The 14,124-nt window shown below is 33.3% G+C and overlaps 1 protein-coding gene across 2 annotated transcripts in view; it reads right to left on the bottom strand.

Moving 5' to 3' along the window:
- Nucleotides 1-14,124, bottom strand: part of SPRED1 (sprouty related EVH1 domain containing 1) — a 97,924-nt gene that overhangs the window by 14,071 nt on the left and 69,729 nt on the right. For both annotated transcript variants that reach the window (XM_016152171.2, XM_016152170.2), the window contains one exon: nt 12,637-12,789. In XM_016152171.2, coding sequence (XP_016007657.1) covers nt 12,637-12,789 — 153 coding nt within the window. The remainder of the gene's footprint in view (nt 1-12,636; nt 12,790-14,124) is intronic.

The following is a 14,124-nucleotide window of genomic DNA, read 5'->3' as shown; positions in this document are numbered from 1 at the left end:
TAGACATTCGGTGCATTTCAAATACAAACTGCAAATAGACTTTTCACCAAACTTGATAAGTGGATTCTAATATTTTTGGAAGAGTAAACAGAAAAACAAAAACAAAACTAAGAAGAAAAAGAAGGTAGAAGGACTTACTCTACAGATATTAAGTTTTCTTATAGAACTAAAGTAATTCTGTAGTAAAGAAGACAATATGGCAGTGGTGTAGGGACAAACAGACCAACAGATTAGAGAAACCCAAAACATCTCAATGAATATGGAAACTTGATAGATGACAGATAAGCAGTCCACATCTGCTGTGAAAAAGGTTCTAACAAATGGTGCTAGAACAATTATTTTTACATATGGTAAAAATAAAATTGGATCCCTATCATAGAAGAGAAGTCAGTTCAAACGGGTATAGTCAAAACTAACTTTCCCAACAAAATCCGAAGAAAATCTCTGGAACAAGGATTGGGAGGAGTTTGTAAAAAAACACCAAGAATGATAAATTCAATTGCATTAAAATTCAGAATGTCTGTTCACTAAACACCATAAAGGAAGTGAAAAACAACCACAAACTAGGAGATTCTGGACACAAATAAAACTCAAAAAGGAGAAGTGACACTGCAAATCTTATTACTCAGCAAGATTATTATATAAGAACATGTTGTTAAAATTAGTTTGTAAAGGAACAACCATAGCTATTTCTGTTATCTTTCAAATGCTCAACACATCTCTCTTGTACTCACAGAACACATGAATCCTATTGACTTATTTATCTCAGTGCCTTTTGTAGCACATCAACCTCATGAGCTCATTCCTATACACCCCAAAGAAACTCCTAAACATATAGCTGGGGACAAGAAAGTTTGTACTAGCAGCATGCCTAATAGCAACAAAAATATGAAATATCCACTGGCAAGAGAAATATAAATTGATAGAACTATCAAGAAAAGAACAGGAACACTAACCAAACAAAATCAAAGTTAATGGCAACCTCTAGGATAAAAAAAGTGGATAGGAATGGGAGTGTTCCTTTTTGTTGTTTGGTGGTTTCTCAGGTGTTAGTTACCTATGTTGTTCTCTATGTATTAAATGTCATAAATCTTTGATCATAAACTCATTGATACATATTGTCTTATTTCTCTATAGTGAAATGACCTCCAGGAACTTGAAGGTAAGAAAAATTGAGTAAAAGAGCCATAATAGCTTCTAGACCTATTAGGCTTAAGTAAAACCTGAATGAGAGTATAAGCATTTTGAAAGAATGAACCTTTCCATCAAAAGGACTTAAATAGCCCATGGAAGCACAGAAAATGAGTCAAAGACAAACAATGACAATGCCTATTTAAGCATTACTAGAAGGAGAAACCTAAGCCAGTGTTAGGCGACAATTCTCTATGGGTCTCATTTCTGCAGATCTAGTGGGCAGGGGCACTGGTCTGCCTTTGTTTCAGACTGTTTTCAAAGATGTGTGTTTAATGGAACTCTTGGAAGGTACAGTGTCTCCCCTGTGACATTAGTTTGTTTAGTATCCAGTGTAACAAAAACACTGACTCCCTCCATGACAAAAGTCAGGTATTGCCCATTATGAAAGACCTGGGTTCCCTAAGCTCAGGGGTTCCAATGCTGTGATGTTAAACCACCATGTGTGCAATATCCACCTGATCAGTTCAGCACAGTTCCCCTGGGACTTGGGAGGCAAGGGGAACCAATACAAACATGAAATTCCCACCACTCTACTGTGCTGTGAGTAGTGAAGTCCTTTGCCTCTGATCAAGTAGTCTTATGTCTTCTGGTAGCATCCATATAACTAGTTGGCAAATTAACTTGTTAACTTATATAAATAGGGTTAAATCTTTGACTCTTCATATTTTTTGACAGTGAGGAAGTAAGTAGTTTAGTCCTTTTGGCAAGGTTGTTCCTCTCTTGTAGAAAAGGGTGAAAGCATTTAATTACCCTGCGGAACACATTTACATAGCCAGCTTTTGACAATGATGCAGTAGTACATCATGAAGATTTATTTTATGCAATGTACTAAACAAACTGTTAATAATACTATGAACAACATGATGGCTTAAATTAAAACTTTATATTTGGCTTTTTACATATCATTTTCTAAAACTTGATTATTTTAGTCTCTGAAAGATGACTCCAGTTCAAAGAGCATGACAAAACAAGGTTTCTGGTTTGAAAGTTGAGGGCCAGGTTCTGTACTATGGAAAAATTCACCCTGTGAGATCTTTCGAGTGACATCCAAATGGACAACTGGTACACAACCCTAACAGTATTGCACTAAATGCAAACGTGCATTTATTATTCCTGTTAATAAACTTCTGCAATAATTACTAAATGTATAGCTTACATCTTTTGTAGCTTTAAAAGAGAAAATCTATTCCATCTTAATTCCTAATAAACTGAGTTCACTTATTTCAACAACAAATGTGTAAATATCTAGTTATGCAAAATCATACAATATAACCCTTGTTTCTCTATGTCACATCAATCTTGGAGGTAAGGAGAAGTATTGACAGTATAGCTGGAATTCAGAATCAAATAGTCTGGCTGCCTCTAGAAGCCATATTCAAAGTCCCCATACTAAGAGCTATCTGTCAAACACTGTCCACATCCCTCTCTACAGTTACCCAGTACTATTTTGTAGTTTTCTACATGGTGACTACTTTTAACTACTATTACCATTATTGCCATTTTGGGAGAGGGGTACAGTTCTCCCCACCCCCCTGTCCAACTAATCAAAAAAAAAAAAAAAAAAAAGCTAAAAATTTAGTTCCCTAAGCTAAAGAAGGTAAGTCAAGTAAATTTCCGGAGTCTAGATGATGATATTAGTCTACTGTAGTTTGGGTTACATTCACCAAGTTCTTTCTCCCTGTTCATCTCTATGAACCAGCGACCTACCTCAGGATGTGTGTATCTCCACTCTCCCCTCCACCAAAATGAGTTTCTCTGCCCATCGTTCAAGATATTAGAACATATTTTATACTTAGAATTGTTAAAGTGGGTACCTCCAGACTTATTTCCTAAGATTCCTAAGAGCTTATAAGCAAATATGACTCCAGATATTGTTTTGATATCCCCAAATTCCTGAATAAGTGGATTACTTTTTGCTTTTATTCTTGCTATCATTTTGCTCAAAGTAAAACTGGTCTACAATTACTTTTTTTCTTTCTGGTACCAATATTTTAATTATTCTTGCATTTTTAATAAAATTTCATAATAAACTTAGACAAAAAAGCATAAGTTATAGATAATTTTTATCCTCCATATAAGGAACCTTGTTATATGGGTTGTGAGGATTAAAATGAATTATATTAGTGCTTTAGACAGTACCCAGCACATAGTAGGCACCAGCTATGACTAAGATTAACAAACTACAATTAACAGATTTAATAAAGTAGAAGGCTGACTGTTTACCATAAAGAGAAATATTTTAATCTGAGCTAGAATACAGCGGAGGAGAAGAGGAGGACATTTACTTACCATTTATAAGTAACATTAGAATTCCAATAATTCAAAAATTAACAACCTTGGTTCAGGTACTTATATTCTATGCATTAATTTCTTCACTGATTTTAAGAACTAAAGATATTAGCTTTTCTCAAATGAAATATTGAACTCAAAAGCACTTAGTGAGGCACCAAAGTACTATAAAATTTCCTTAACAGTCTTCTCGATTTCTTAAGACAACTACAGAGGAAGAATAAATTATTAAACACAAAAACACATAAACACTTTAACTGCTATTCTGAAATGAAAGTCACCCCCCAAAAGTAGAATGATTCCACGAATGAGTGTTGCTTTCAATAGCTTTCAGTAATATTTTTATTTTCCATAAAAGTTAATGAAAAACACCAGGTAGGAATAACAACAGGTTTATTATGCCATTTCACATACTGTTTCTTCTGTAACATATTAGAGGGAAAAAAAAAAAATCAAGTATATCAGTACAAACTTCAGTTCTAACATTCTAAAGGAATAGACACTCTTTTGTCTGTTGAATAGAACAACAAATTAAGATAATCAAACATTATCAAAGAAACAAGAGTCTTGTCTTTTGAGAAAAATAAATCCTCCTAAGCAATAGATAACAAAACTAATGTGTTTCAAAAATGGCTGACAGGAAACTGAAAGGTGCTATAAAATTTGATGTGAGTAGGAAAAGTACAACTTTAGTTAAATAAATAATTTAAAACTATCTGATCACAAGAAATACTAAGGATGATTGTCAAAAAAAATTAGACAACAGGATCCATGCTGTTACTGTGACTCTTGCTGAAACCAATTTTCCTTGAGTGACCCTCAGTTCCTAGAGGGTTAAAAAACTATAATCTTTAATTACTCTGGCCATGGAACTGCACTCCTCCTTCCTTCCTCATTAGGAAAATAAACACCACTGATGTTTACTAGTATTTTATCTATGTCTTACTGAGTCTGTAACCCAGTAAGATCATAAATAAGGTAAATGTTTACAGATTCTTAATTCACTCAGAAGAAAATCAGCAGAGTTATGTTATCTGTAGAATTAGGTTTGTCCTTAAGCCAGATCGACACATTGACCCACCAGTCAGACCAATTATCATGTCCCCTCCCCAAAAAAACACATATGCTCACGAGCATATCTATGTGCACATGCACACACACATACCCTCTGAGAGTAAGCCAATTACTGGTCCTAAGCCGAGGCAAAGGCTGAAATAGCAAGTGTTCTTATCAAGACTGTCTGCTAGCTCTCTACTGAGGAAAGCTCATCATGTAATCATTGTCAAGGAACCCTAAAGATTTAAGAGGTCAACTTCCATACCAGTTAGGAATGTATGGCTTATTTTACATAAACAAACAACAACAGCAACAATAAAATGTATTAACTATTTGCTCTGTCCTGTAAGCAGCGCAGTAACAACGAAATTAGAAGTAGTATCTTAGGACATATATATTTCTTCAACTTTATCTCTTCAGACTATTTCAAACCATTACAATGTTTAGAAAATTTACTTTTTTCTTTTCATTGTTTTTAGCTTAAATTATCATTTATCTCTCCTCTTATTGCTCTGTTTTTGAGAATTTTGTTCTTTAAATGATTGGTTTTATTTTTTCCTTTTTATGCTACTTTTCTTTAAGTTTTTATACTTTTAATTTCCCGATTCACACAAGTTTGGGGATTTTACTTTATATTCCATCTATTCTTCATTAAGAAATATTTATCATTTTTTATCCTCAATTTCTCAGTTTCTGGTTCAAATTTAGTTTTAAATTTTTAATTTTAATTACTTTTAAAACTCCTGTTTTAAAAGTACAAGTCAACTCCTGTTTTTTATCTACTTTTTCTGGACATTTTAGATTTTATATCTTCTTATGCTGAATGTCAGGACAAGCCATGTCTTTTATAGCCACTAATAATCATGACAGTTTATTTAATCATGAAATGTAAATATAAATATAGGCAGCTACCTGTTCTAAAATGTCCATGGTTTCTAACACACAACCTTTGGATATTAGGCAAATCACTTACTCTATGCTCTCTGACAAGAACAGGAAGTGGTAGCAGTGTTGTATTGGTGGTAACAAAGGTAGTCTTCTTCCCCAATCTTCATTCAGATGATGGTATTAACCACCTACTCGACTGCTTGGACCTCAAACTCATAAGTCACCCTTGACTATTTTTTCTCTCATATTCCATATCCAATCTATTATCATGTGGTTTTATTTTTTTCAGGTCTTCCTCCAGAATTTATCCCAAATTCAACCATTTCTCATCATCTCTACGTAGTCCAAATCACAATATCATTTACCTAGACAAAAACAATAGCCTTCTAAACTGGTATTAAGTCTGCTCATGACCATATTCTGTCCATTCTCCACACAGAGCAGCCATGTTTTAAAAATGCAAATTAGACCTTTATTAGAGATTAAAAACCTTCCAATAGCTTCCCTTTAACACCAGAACAAAATTCCAAGTCTTCCCGATAGCTTACATTATCTAAACACTACTAAGTTCTCTAACTGTAATTTGTAGTATTACCACCTTAATTCCCTAAACTATAGCCTGTTTCTCTAAAATACCAAGCTGCTGCTTGGATTATTCCCGCCCCTCCCTGCCCCCAGATTTTCATATGGTTGTTTCATTTTGAAACTTCATATATCTGCATATAAATATTTCTTCAAAAGCTTTCCCCAATCATGTTACATTCCTGTATAAGTCCCCCTACTATTCTATTTCCCATTACTTTGTTTCATAGCACTTATTACTATCTGAAATAGTATTGATTTTTAAACTTATTGTTTATCTTCCTCACTAGCATTTACATCCTCCATGAGACTAGGGCTCATATCCTTGTTCACAGTGCTTCCCAGGGTTTAGAATAGAGGCCTGATATATAGGTATTTGAAAATTTATCAAACGTATATGTATCATATACTTATCAATATGAATGACTTTTTTTTTAACTCCTAAAATAACACTATGGGAATCTTACTATTATTGCTATTTACATATGAGGAGCTTTGTAATTTTAAGTTAAAAAGCCTGTAAGTAAAATTAGATCTGCCTGCATCTAAAGTGTGAGATCTTACCCATTACTGCAAAAACTTCTATCCAGGGAATAACTTTCCCCTAATGCCCAATTTAAGTAAAATAAGTAAACGAACCTTAAAGAAAAATGGCAGCATAATGAGTCTATGCAAGACATGTAAAACTCACAGCTCCAATTTGTACAAAGCAGCAAGAAGCATCTCCTTCCTCAAAGGCTGCCATTGATTAGCCATGCAATTCTCCTCTCAACCAGCCGTAAAGGATGTAGCACTTGACACAAAGGCAGGCCATGTGCTTGTAAGATAGACTAGAACAATAGCTTTCTCTAAAAGTGGCAATGTTGGGTGGAGTGTGTATCATTTTATCTCCTCTCTGCCTAAAATCTGTCTATCCTATAAATCTTGGAATGGACAGCTTTGTGAGCTATATAAACCTGCCCTAAGCAGAACCAATCAGCTTTCTTGTTATAAGAGTATGACGCTGGTTTATAGAATAGGGATCTAGTATAACCACAGAACCAGCTCAAAATGGTCCTATCCTCTTTCAACATGATACCAAGTTGCTTTACAGCAACAACAGACTGAAATTACAAGTCATGCAGCTGAAGCATGTGCAGAGGAGAGAACACTAACCTCCAGCTAGACCCGGAACCAAAGTCTCCCCCGTACTCCACCAGAACCAAAGGAGCAGGACATAAATAGAACCTGAACACTAAAACCCTTTCAGAAACAAAGAGTCTGTTGTCCTGAAGCAAAAGATCCATTGTTCAGAAGATCTTGTGTTGATGCCCTTTACCATAAATGGCCAAGCTCCAAAGTCTTCTAATTAAAACTTGCCCCATCAGAGCTTCTGCATACCTGTTTCCCTTAGACCCTTAAAAACCTGCCCTGAACCCTGGATCAGGGAGTTCAGGCTTTTGAGTATTAGCTTCCTGTTCTCCTGGGTGGCACCACTCATAATAAAATAGCCAATCTTTCTCTATTGCAATTCTTGGCGTTTAGTGTTCAGCTCTGCCAGTGCTGGGTGGACAAACTCTCTCTGATCTGATCTGTAACTCTAGGTTGGAATATCATGTAGATTAAAGGGCTATGCCTGATATTCTGATAGTCATGACTGTTTATAAACTGCTGAGGCAACAAAGAACCTAAACTATAGAGAAAAAGAATGAAACAGATGTGTAATGAGAAACAAAGATAGATGATCACATGGGGTATGTGTGGGTAGAACAGAAGAGAGGAGAGGGAGTGGGAAAAGAGAAAAGTTACCTAATACCTTTCAGTTCCCAAAAGTCCTAGCTCTATTTATTCTTAAAATGAATTCTGAGAAATGCCATTCTGTCATTGAAATAGTCTTCTTCCCTTAAGCTAGTTTGAATGGATCTGTTACTTATGACCAAATGATCTTAAATTAACCAAGTTTCCAATACTGAATGATAACAAGACTAGGAATAAGCTGACTCAAAACACCTTTCACTTCCAAGGTGAAGCTGTTAGCATTTATTCATTTTCTCTCAACAAATGTTTACTGAATGCTTACTCTGTTTCAGAAACTTCTAAGTTACAGTAAATGTGAACAAACAAAAAATTACAAATAGAAAAAATATATATAAAGTCCGGAAGTAATAAGTATTATGAAAAAAAATAAAGGAGAATAAGAATATAGCAATGGAGAGGCTGCTATTTTATTTAGAGTGCTCAGGGAAGGCTTCACAGAAGAGGTGATCTGAAGTGAGTGAGAAACTAGCTCTATGAAGACCTGGGGGGAAAGTGTTTCAAATAGAGGAAAGAGGCACAGATGAATTCTTAATACATTTAAAACATGGAAATTCGGGGTATTTGAGACAGTGAGAAAGATTAATAAAAAATAAATCTGGAGAAGCCAAGAAAGAAATCATCTATATAGTAGCTTTGTTAAAACTCTGAATATTATTTAAAATGAGATTATACACTTTTTGAAAGTTTTGAGCAGGTTGGTGATATGATCTAATTTATATCTTTGAACAATTACTTTGGCTACTATGTGGAAATTGGAGATGTGTGTGGGTAAGATGGGTAGAAATACGTAAGAAATTACAGAGGTAAGAGAACAAGAAATATACTTTGAATGTAGAGCTTACGAAATTGCTGACTGGTTAGGCAGGGTGTCAGAAGAGAGGATGAGTAAGGATGAATTTAAATTTCTGCCCTGAGCAAATGAATAAATTATATACTGAAACAACAAATACTGGTAAGTAGAACTAATCCGAGTGAAGGAAAACCAACAGATAACCCAAAGTAAAGTTGCAATTTTGGGAGAAACAGCGAGGTTGTCTGAATATATGCTTTTATCATTGTATTTGCCCAGGTGCTTACAGTAAGTCCTAACCATCTTGAAATAGCCTGAGAATATATGTTTCTTGCAACCTTTAATAACCTAATCAGATCTATTAGCAAAGAACCTTTCACAATCTGTGTTCGACTTGAATATTTCAAACTGTATTTATATGCCATAGTATGGCTGTATTGAAAGTTGCTATTAGAAAAGTTCCCAGATAATCTATAAGGTTTTTCATTTTCTTCTCAACTGCGCATCCCCCTAATCCTATTCAAGTCTTTAGGATTTAAAAAAAAAAAAAAAGTTAAATTTTAGGCTCATCCATGAATGCTAGGGTCCACAATGCTGAATTGATAAAGACTAAATTTAATTAAATTTGTCTCCTTTATAATAAACCTGTAATTCTAAATAAACTTTTCTTTGGCCTTAAAGGCTGAAGTAATGATACCTCCTTAACCCGTCTATTTGTTAGCCTCCTTTGCTCTTCTACTCTATCATTCTCTATCCTAAATCTTTATCTTCTCTCCTTTATTCCTTCAAGTTATAAGCATTTTCATTCCTTGGCCCCACACACCTCTAAGCTCTAAAAAAAAAAGAACTTTATAGTCATACTTTTTGAAAGGAGCCCATAAAAAAGAAATATGCTTCCTCTCCTGTCATGAATGTCTCCTAATCCCACTAAAACTGTGCTGTTACCAATTACTGTTTTAGAGATGAATTCAAATTTTATTGGGTCATTTAACTGCAAGACATTAACTACTCTATCATTTCCTTTCAACTCTCCTTCCTAGGCTTCTGAAACATTACCCTTCCCTAATTCTCCTACCTGTGTGACCATTTTTCTTTACCTCACTGTCTTTTAATATTTAGATATCCCAGTGTTCTAGTTCTGAACACTGTTTTTAACAAAGTAATTCTAACTGTTCTCATAGTTTTAATTTCCATCCTTGAATGACAATTTTCGAATTTTATCTCCAATGCTGATCTCTCCTCTTAAATCTCAGATCTAAAAATATTATTTGAAGAGACACTTGGTGGAGAAATTTCTAAATCTGTTCAAATATAAAAAGGCACAGATTCAGGAAGTTCTATAAACCCAAACTAGATAAATAACATATTATCTAGACACAGCAAAATCAAACAGCTCAAAGCCGAACATAAAAACAGTATTTCTTAATAGCAATGATGGAAAATTATAAGACAATGGTATGACATCTTCTAAAGTGTTAAAAGAAAATAAATGTTAACTTAGACACAATAGTCAGCAAAACATCCATCAAAAATGGAGGAAATAAAAGATGTTTCCAAAAAAAAACAAAAATTGAGATTGACAGCAATAAACAGCAAATAATACTAGATGGAAGTATGGTAATAAACAAGGGGTTGAAGAATATAAAAATTCATAAATAAGTAGATAAATATGATTATTGACTGTTTAAAATAATATTTTGTGAGGTTTTTCATATATATATATATATAAAGAGTGATAAAGTGAATGAAAATGAATTAAAATTCATGACAAAACCACAAAAAGTAAATGAGGGATAAATGGTGTTAAGGTATTATAGGATTCCTGCATTGTCCAGGAAATAGTAAAAAAAAAAAAAAATTAAATTAAAAAAAAATCAATTCTAAGGAGCCAATGACACATACTATAATATTTAGAATAATTAATATAGAATAATCAATAAAAATATAGAACTGTATTACTAATTTAAAAAGAGGAAAATTAAGTAGTTAAATAAGCAAAGTGAAGAAGGGAAGAAATATACAGAGAATCAATAGGACAGACAGAAAACAAATAAGATGATAGATTTATAATTAAATTTATCAGTAACTGTAGTAAAAGTAAATGAACAAAAACCTCAAAGACACCTAGAGAAAAAAAGTCCAACTATATATGGTTGAAAAGAGACTATATATATATATATATATGAGATACAGAAATGTTCCAAGTAAAAGGATGGGAAAATATGTACTGTGCTAACAAAAAAATAACTGATGTAACCATACTAACATCACACAAAGCAGACTTTCAGGCAAGAAGTATTACCAGAGATAAAGAAAGATATTTCATAATTGCAAAAAATCCAATTCAAAAAAAGATAGAGCAACTGCAATATTATATGCAATGTATAACGACTATGAAAAGCAAGAGTTGATTGAATTAAAAGATGATTCTACAATCCTAGTTGGAGATTTTTAAACATACCTTGTTTAGTTACTGACAAATTTTTTAAAAAAGTATAAGTATATATATAAAATTTGAACATAAATTCAAACAGATGTCCAACAACAAACCTGATCTAATATATATAAAGAACACTGCATCCAACAATTAAGAACACACATTTCAAGAGTACTAGCACTTGACCATACATTGAGTCATTAATCAAACAACAAAAATCTTGAAGGACAAAGTTTTAGGACATAACTCCCAGATTCCAGAATTACTATAAATCTGTATAATAATTTTAAAAGTCTGGTAAAGGTGAAAAATAGACAAATATGCTCAGGGAACAGAACAAAGATTAGAAATAGATCCTATTAGTCATGTGACAAGTGCAATGCAGTTTTAGAAACCACGGACTTATCACTAGATGATGCTAGATCAATTGGCTCCCCAGGTTGTGGAGAGATCTTGACCTAATCTCACACCATTTATAAAGATCAAATGAAAGGAAAAATAGTTAAGCTTCTGAAGACAATATAAAATATCTCTATGATCTGGTGAGGGTACCCAAAGATTTCTTAAACAGCACATAAAAAAACGTTAACAATAGAGGAAAAGATTACTGAGTTGCTTTTATTAAAATTTAAAACTTTTACTCAGCAAAAGGCATTACTATGAGGCTGAAAAGGCAAACCACAGGATAGAAGATACACCTGCAATATATAAATCCAACAAAGAACTTATTTGTAAAATAAAAAGAATGATTATAAGACAACTCAATATAAGAATGTGCAAAAACAAAATAACACTTCACAAAACAATTTCTAAATGGTCAAGAAGCATATGAAAAACAGTTGCTCAATATCACTAGTAATCAGTTAAGTATAAATTCACAATATAAGTATTCCTTTACTTCCATCAAATGACTAAACTGGGAGAAAAAGAAGACCAATACCAAGTGTTCAGGAAAATTCCCACCACTGACACACCACTTGGGAATTTCTTGTTTTTGAGTAAAACTGACACTCCATAAAAATCCACTGTGTTTATAAAACTGTGGTTTCTTGTGTCTTCTGGTATGTGACCATGTACCCAGATTTGTGGGGCAACAAACAAGATAAAGTCCAGGTGTTTTTGCAGAACATAAAAAACATAACAATCTGGGTCTTCATCCTATCTTCCTCTTTTCTACCCTCCACATTGTTTTTTTCCCTAGACTGTGCATGCTTTTATTTATGTTGCTTCCTGTTATGAACTAAATGTTTATGTCCTGCCAAAATTTGTATGAAAAACTACCCGTGTGATGGTATTTAGAGAGATGAGGCATTTAGAAAGTACGTTGTCATAAAGGGTGTGGTCCTGGTCTGATAGAATTAGTGCCTTTATAAGAAAGAGACACCAGAGTATGCTCACTTTAGTGCTCTCTCTCTCTCTCTCTCTATGCCACATGAGGACACAGAGAAAGTAGCTGTCTGGATTTGATTCATTATAAATCATATTTTCCTAGGTTCCTACTGTTGTTCATTTTGTCTGGAAAAGGGTAGATGGCTTCGATGTTCTTGTCTAACAAATCTGATTTCTATTCATATGAATAATACACTGAAAATTATCTTCTCACCTGATTGGCTTGGCTTTGCAAGTAGACTCTTCTGGCGTTCAGATCTTCAAAGGGAGAAGGTCTTGAGCTTCTATAAGGCTCACTGGTAATAACTGTCTCTTGCTGGAAAAGATGATCTTTCACTAGAGTACTGGGAGTATCCTCTTCAGTTGCCTAATGAGAATAATTCCCAAATCATCAGTTGCCAGAATATAAAAAACAATAAAAAATTAGATACTTGGGGGGAGGTCGATGGGATAAAGGGAGTCAAATATGTGGTGACAGAAAGAAATCCAACTATGCGAGGTGAACAAATAGTGTAAATATATACATGCCTTACTGTTAAAGTGTACAGCTGAAACTTACTGGATTTCATTAACTAATGTCACTATAAAAAAAATAAATTAAACAAAAACTTACATATTTTACTCTCTAACAGATATTTTGCAAATCAGTCAGAACACACCACCACCATCGCAATGAATAGAAACTCCCAAAATTCAAATGTGCATGATTCTGAGCCAAATCAAAGTAAAATTTCAAAAAAAATTTTTAAATCGATTTTACGAGCAAACTAGGCTTTCTTACAGAAAAGAACTTAGGAAGAATAAGAAGGCTAACCATTCCGTGTGAGAGAGAGCTAATTATAATGAAGCTTTTAATTATAACTAAAGGTGGTATCATACACAGAAAATGAAGAAAACATTAGGAAGAAAATACAAATCAACAAAACTTTTGCAAGTCAAAAGAAAGGCATGTAACAAGGACTGTGCTATCGTATGTGATAGAGGGGATCAGAAAAAGACAGCAGTCCATGATCTTTTTGAATAATGAATGAATCAATCAAGTAGCCTGAACTTGCTGATTATTTAGAAATATTAAAATCACATGAGGTAGGGGATATGCTCAATGACAGTCAGTAAAGAGTTGCCTTTAAAATTTCATAAACAATAATTCCTGTGAAATAAATGTTAAATAAGGGAAACAGCACACTACAAAATGAAAGGTCCTACACGCATTTTAATTGTTTCTTTTCTTTTTTCTTTTTTAAAGAAATGAAATAACTATTTGATGTAACTTTTCCTATTACAATTATTTGGGAAAAAAACAGTGACAGCCAAGCAAAAATGACAGAAAACACTTCCACTGGTTCATTCTAAAATAATTTAGAGAAATCATAATAGGGCTAAAAATTTTAAAGGCACAAAACTTTATAAGTTTTTAAAATAAAATTTTAAAAAATTAAATAATTTTGGTGTTACTTCTAAAATTAAGCAATAAAGTTCATTAATGTCTAAGATCCTTTAAATTTATAAATTCAAGTTCTAGTCTTTGCTCTGAAACAAAGTAACCTTGTGACATTTAATTTCTTTGGAACCCAGTTGTCTCAATTATCAAATAATTATAATTCCTATACTCTTTTATGACATAGATTATCATAAAAACTTAGTGAGATGAGAATACCTATGAAAATATTCTGAAAATTCAAAGTCATTATTTTATTAGGGA

This window comes from Rousettus aegyptiacus, unplaced genomic scaffold (genome assembly GCF_014176215.1).
Source record: "Rousettus aegyptiacus isolate mRouAeg1 unplaced genomic scaffold, mRouAeg1.p scaffold_m13_p_3, whole genome shotgun sequence".
Lineage (NCBI taxonomy): Eukaryota > Metazoa > Chordata > Mammalia > Chiroptera > Pteropodidae > Rousettus > Rousettus aegyptiacus.
The sequence above is the reverse complement of the archived record's forward strand: the minus strand, read 5'-3'. Positions and strand labels throughout refer to the sequence as shown.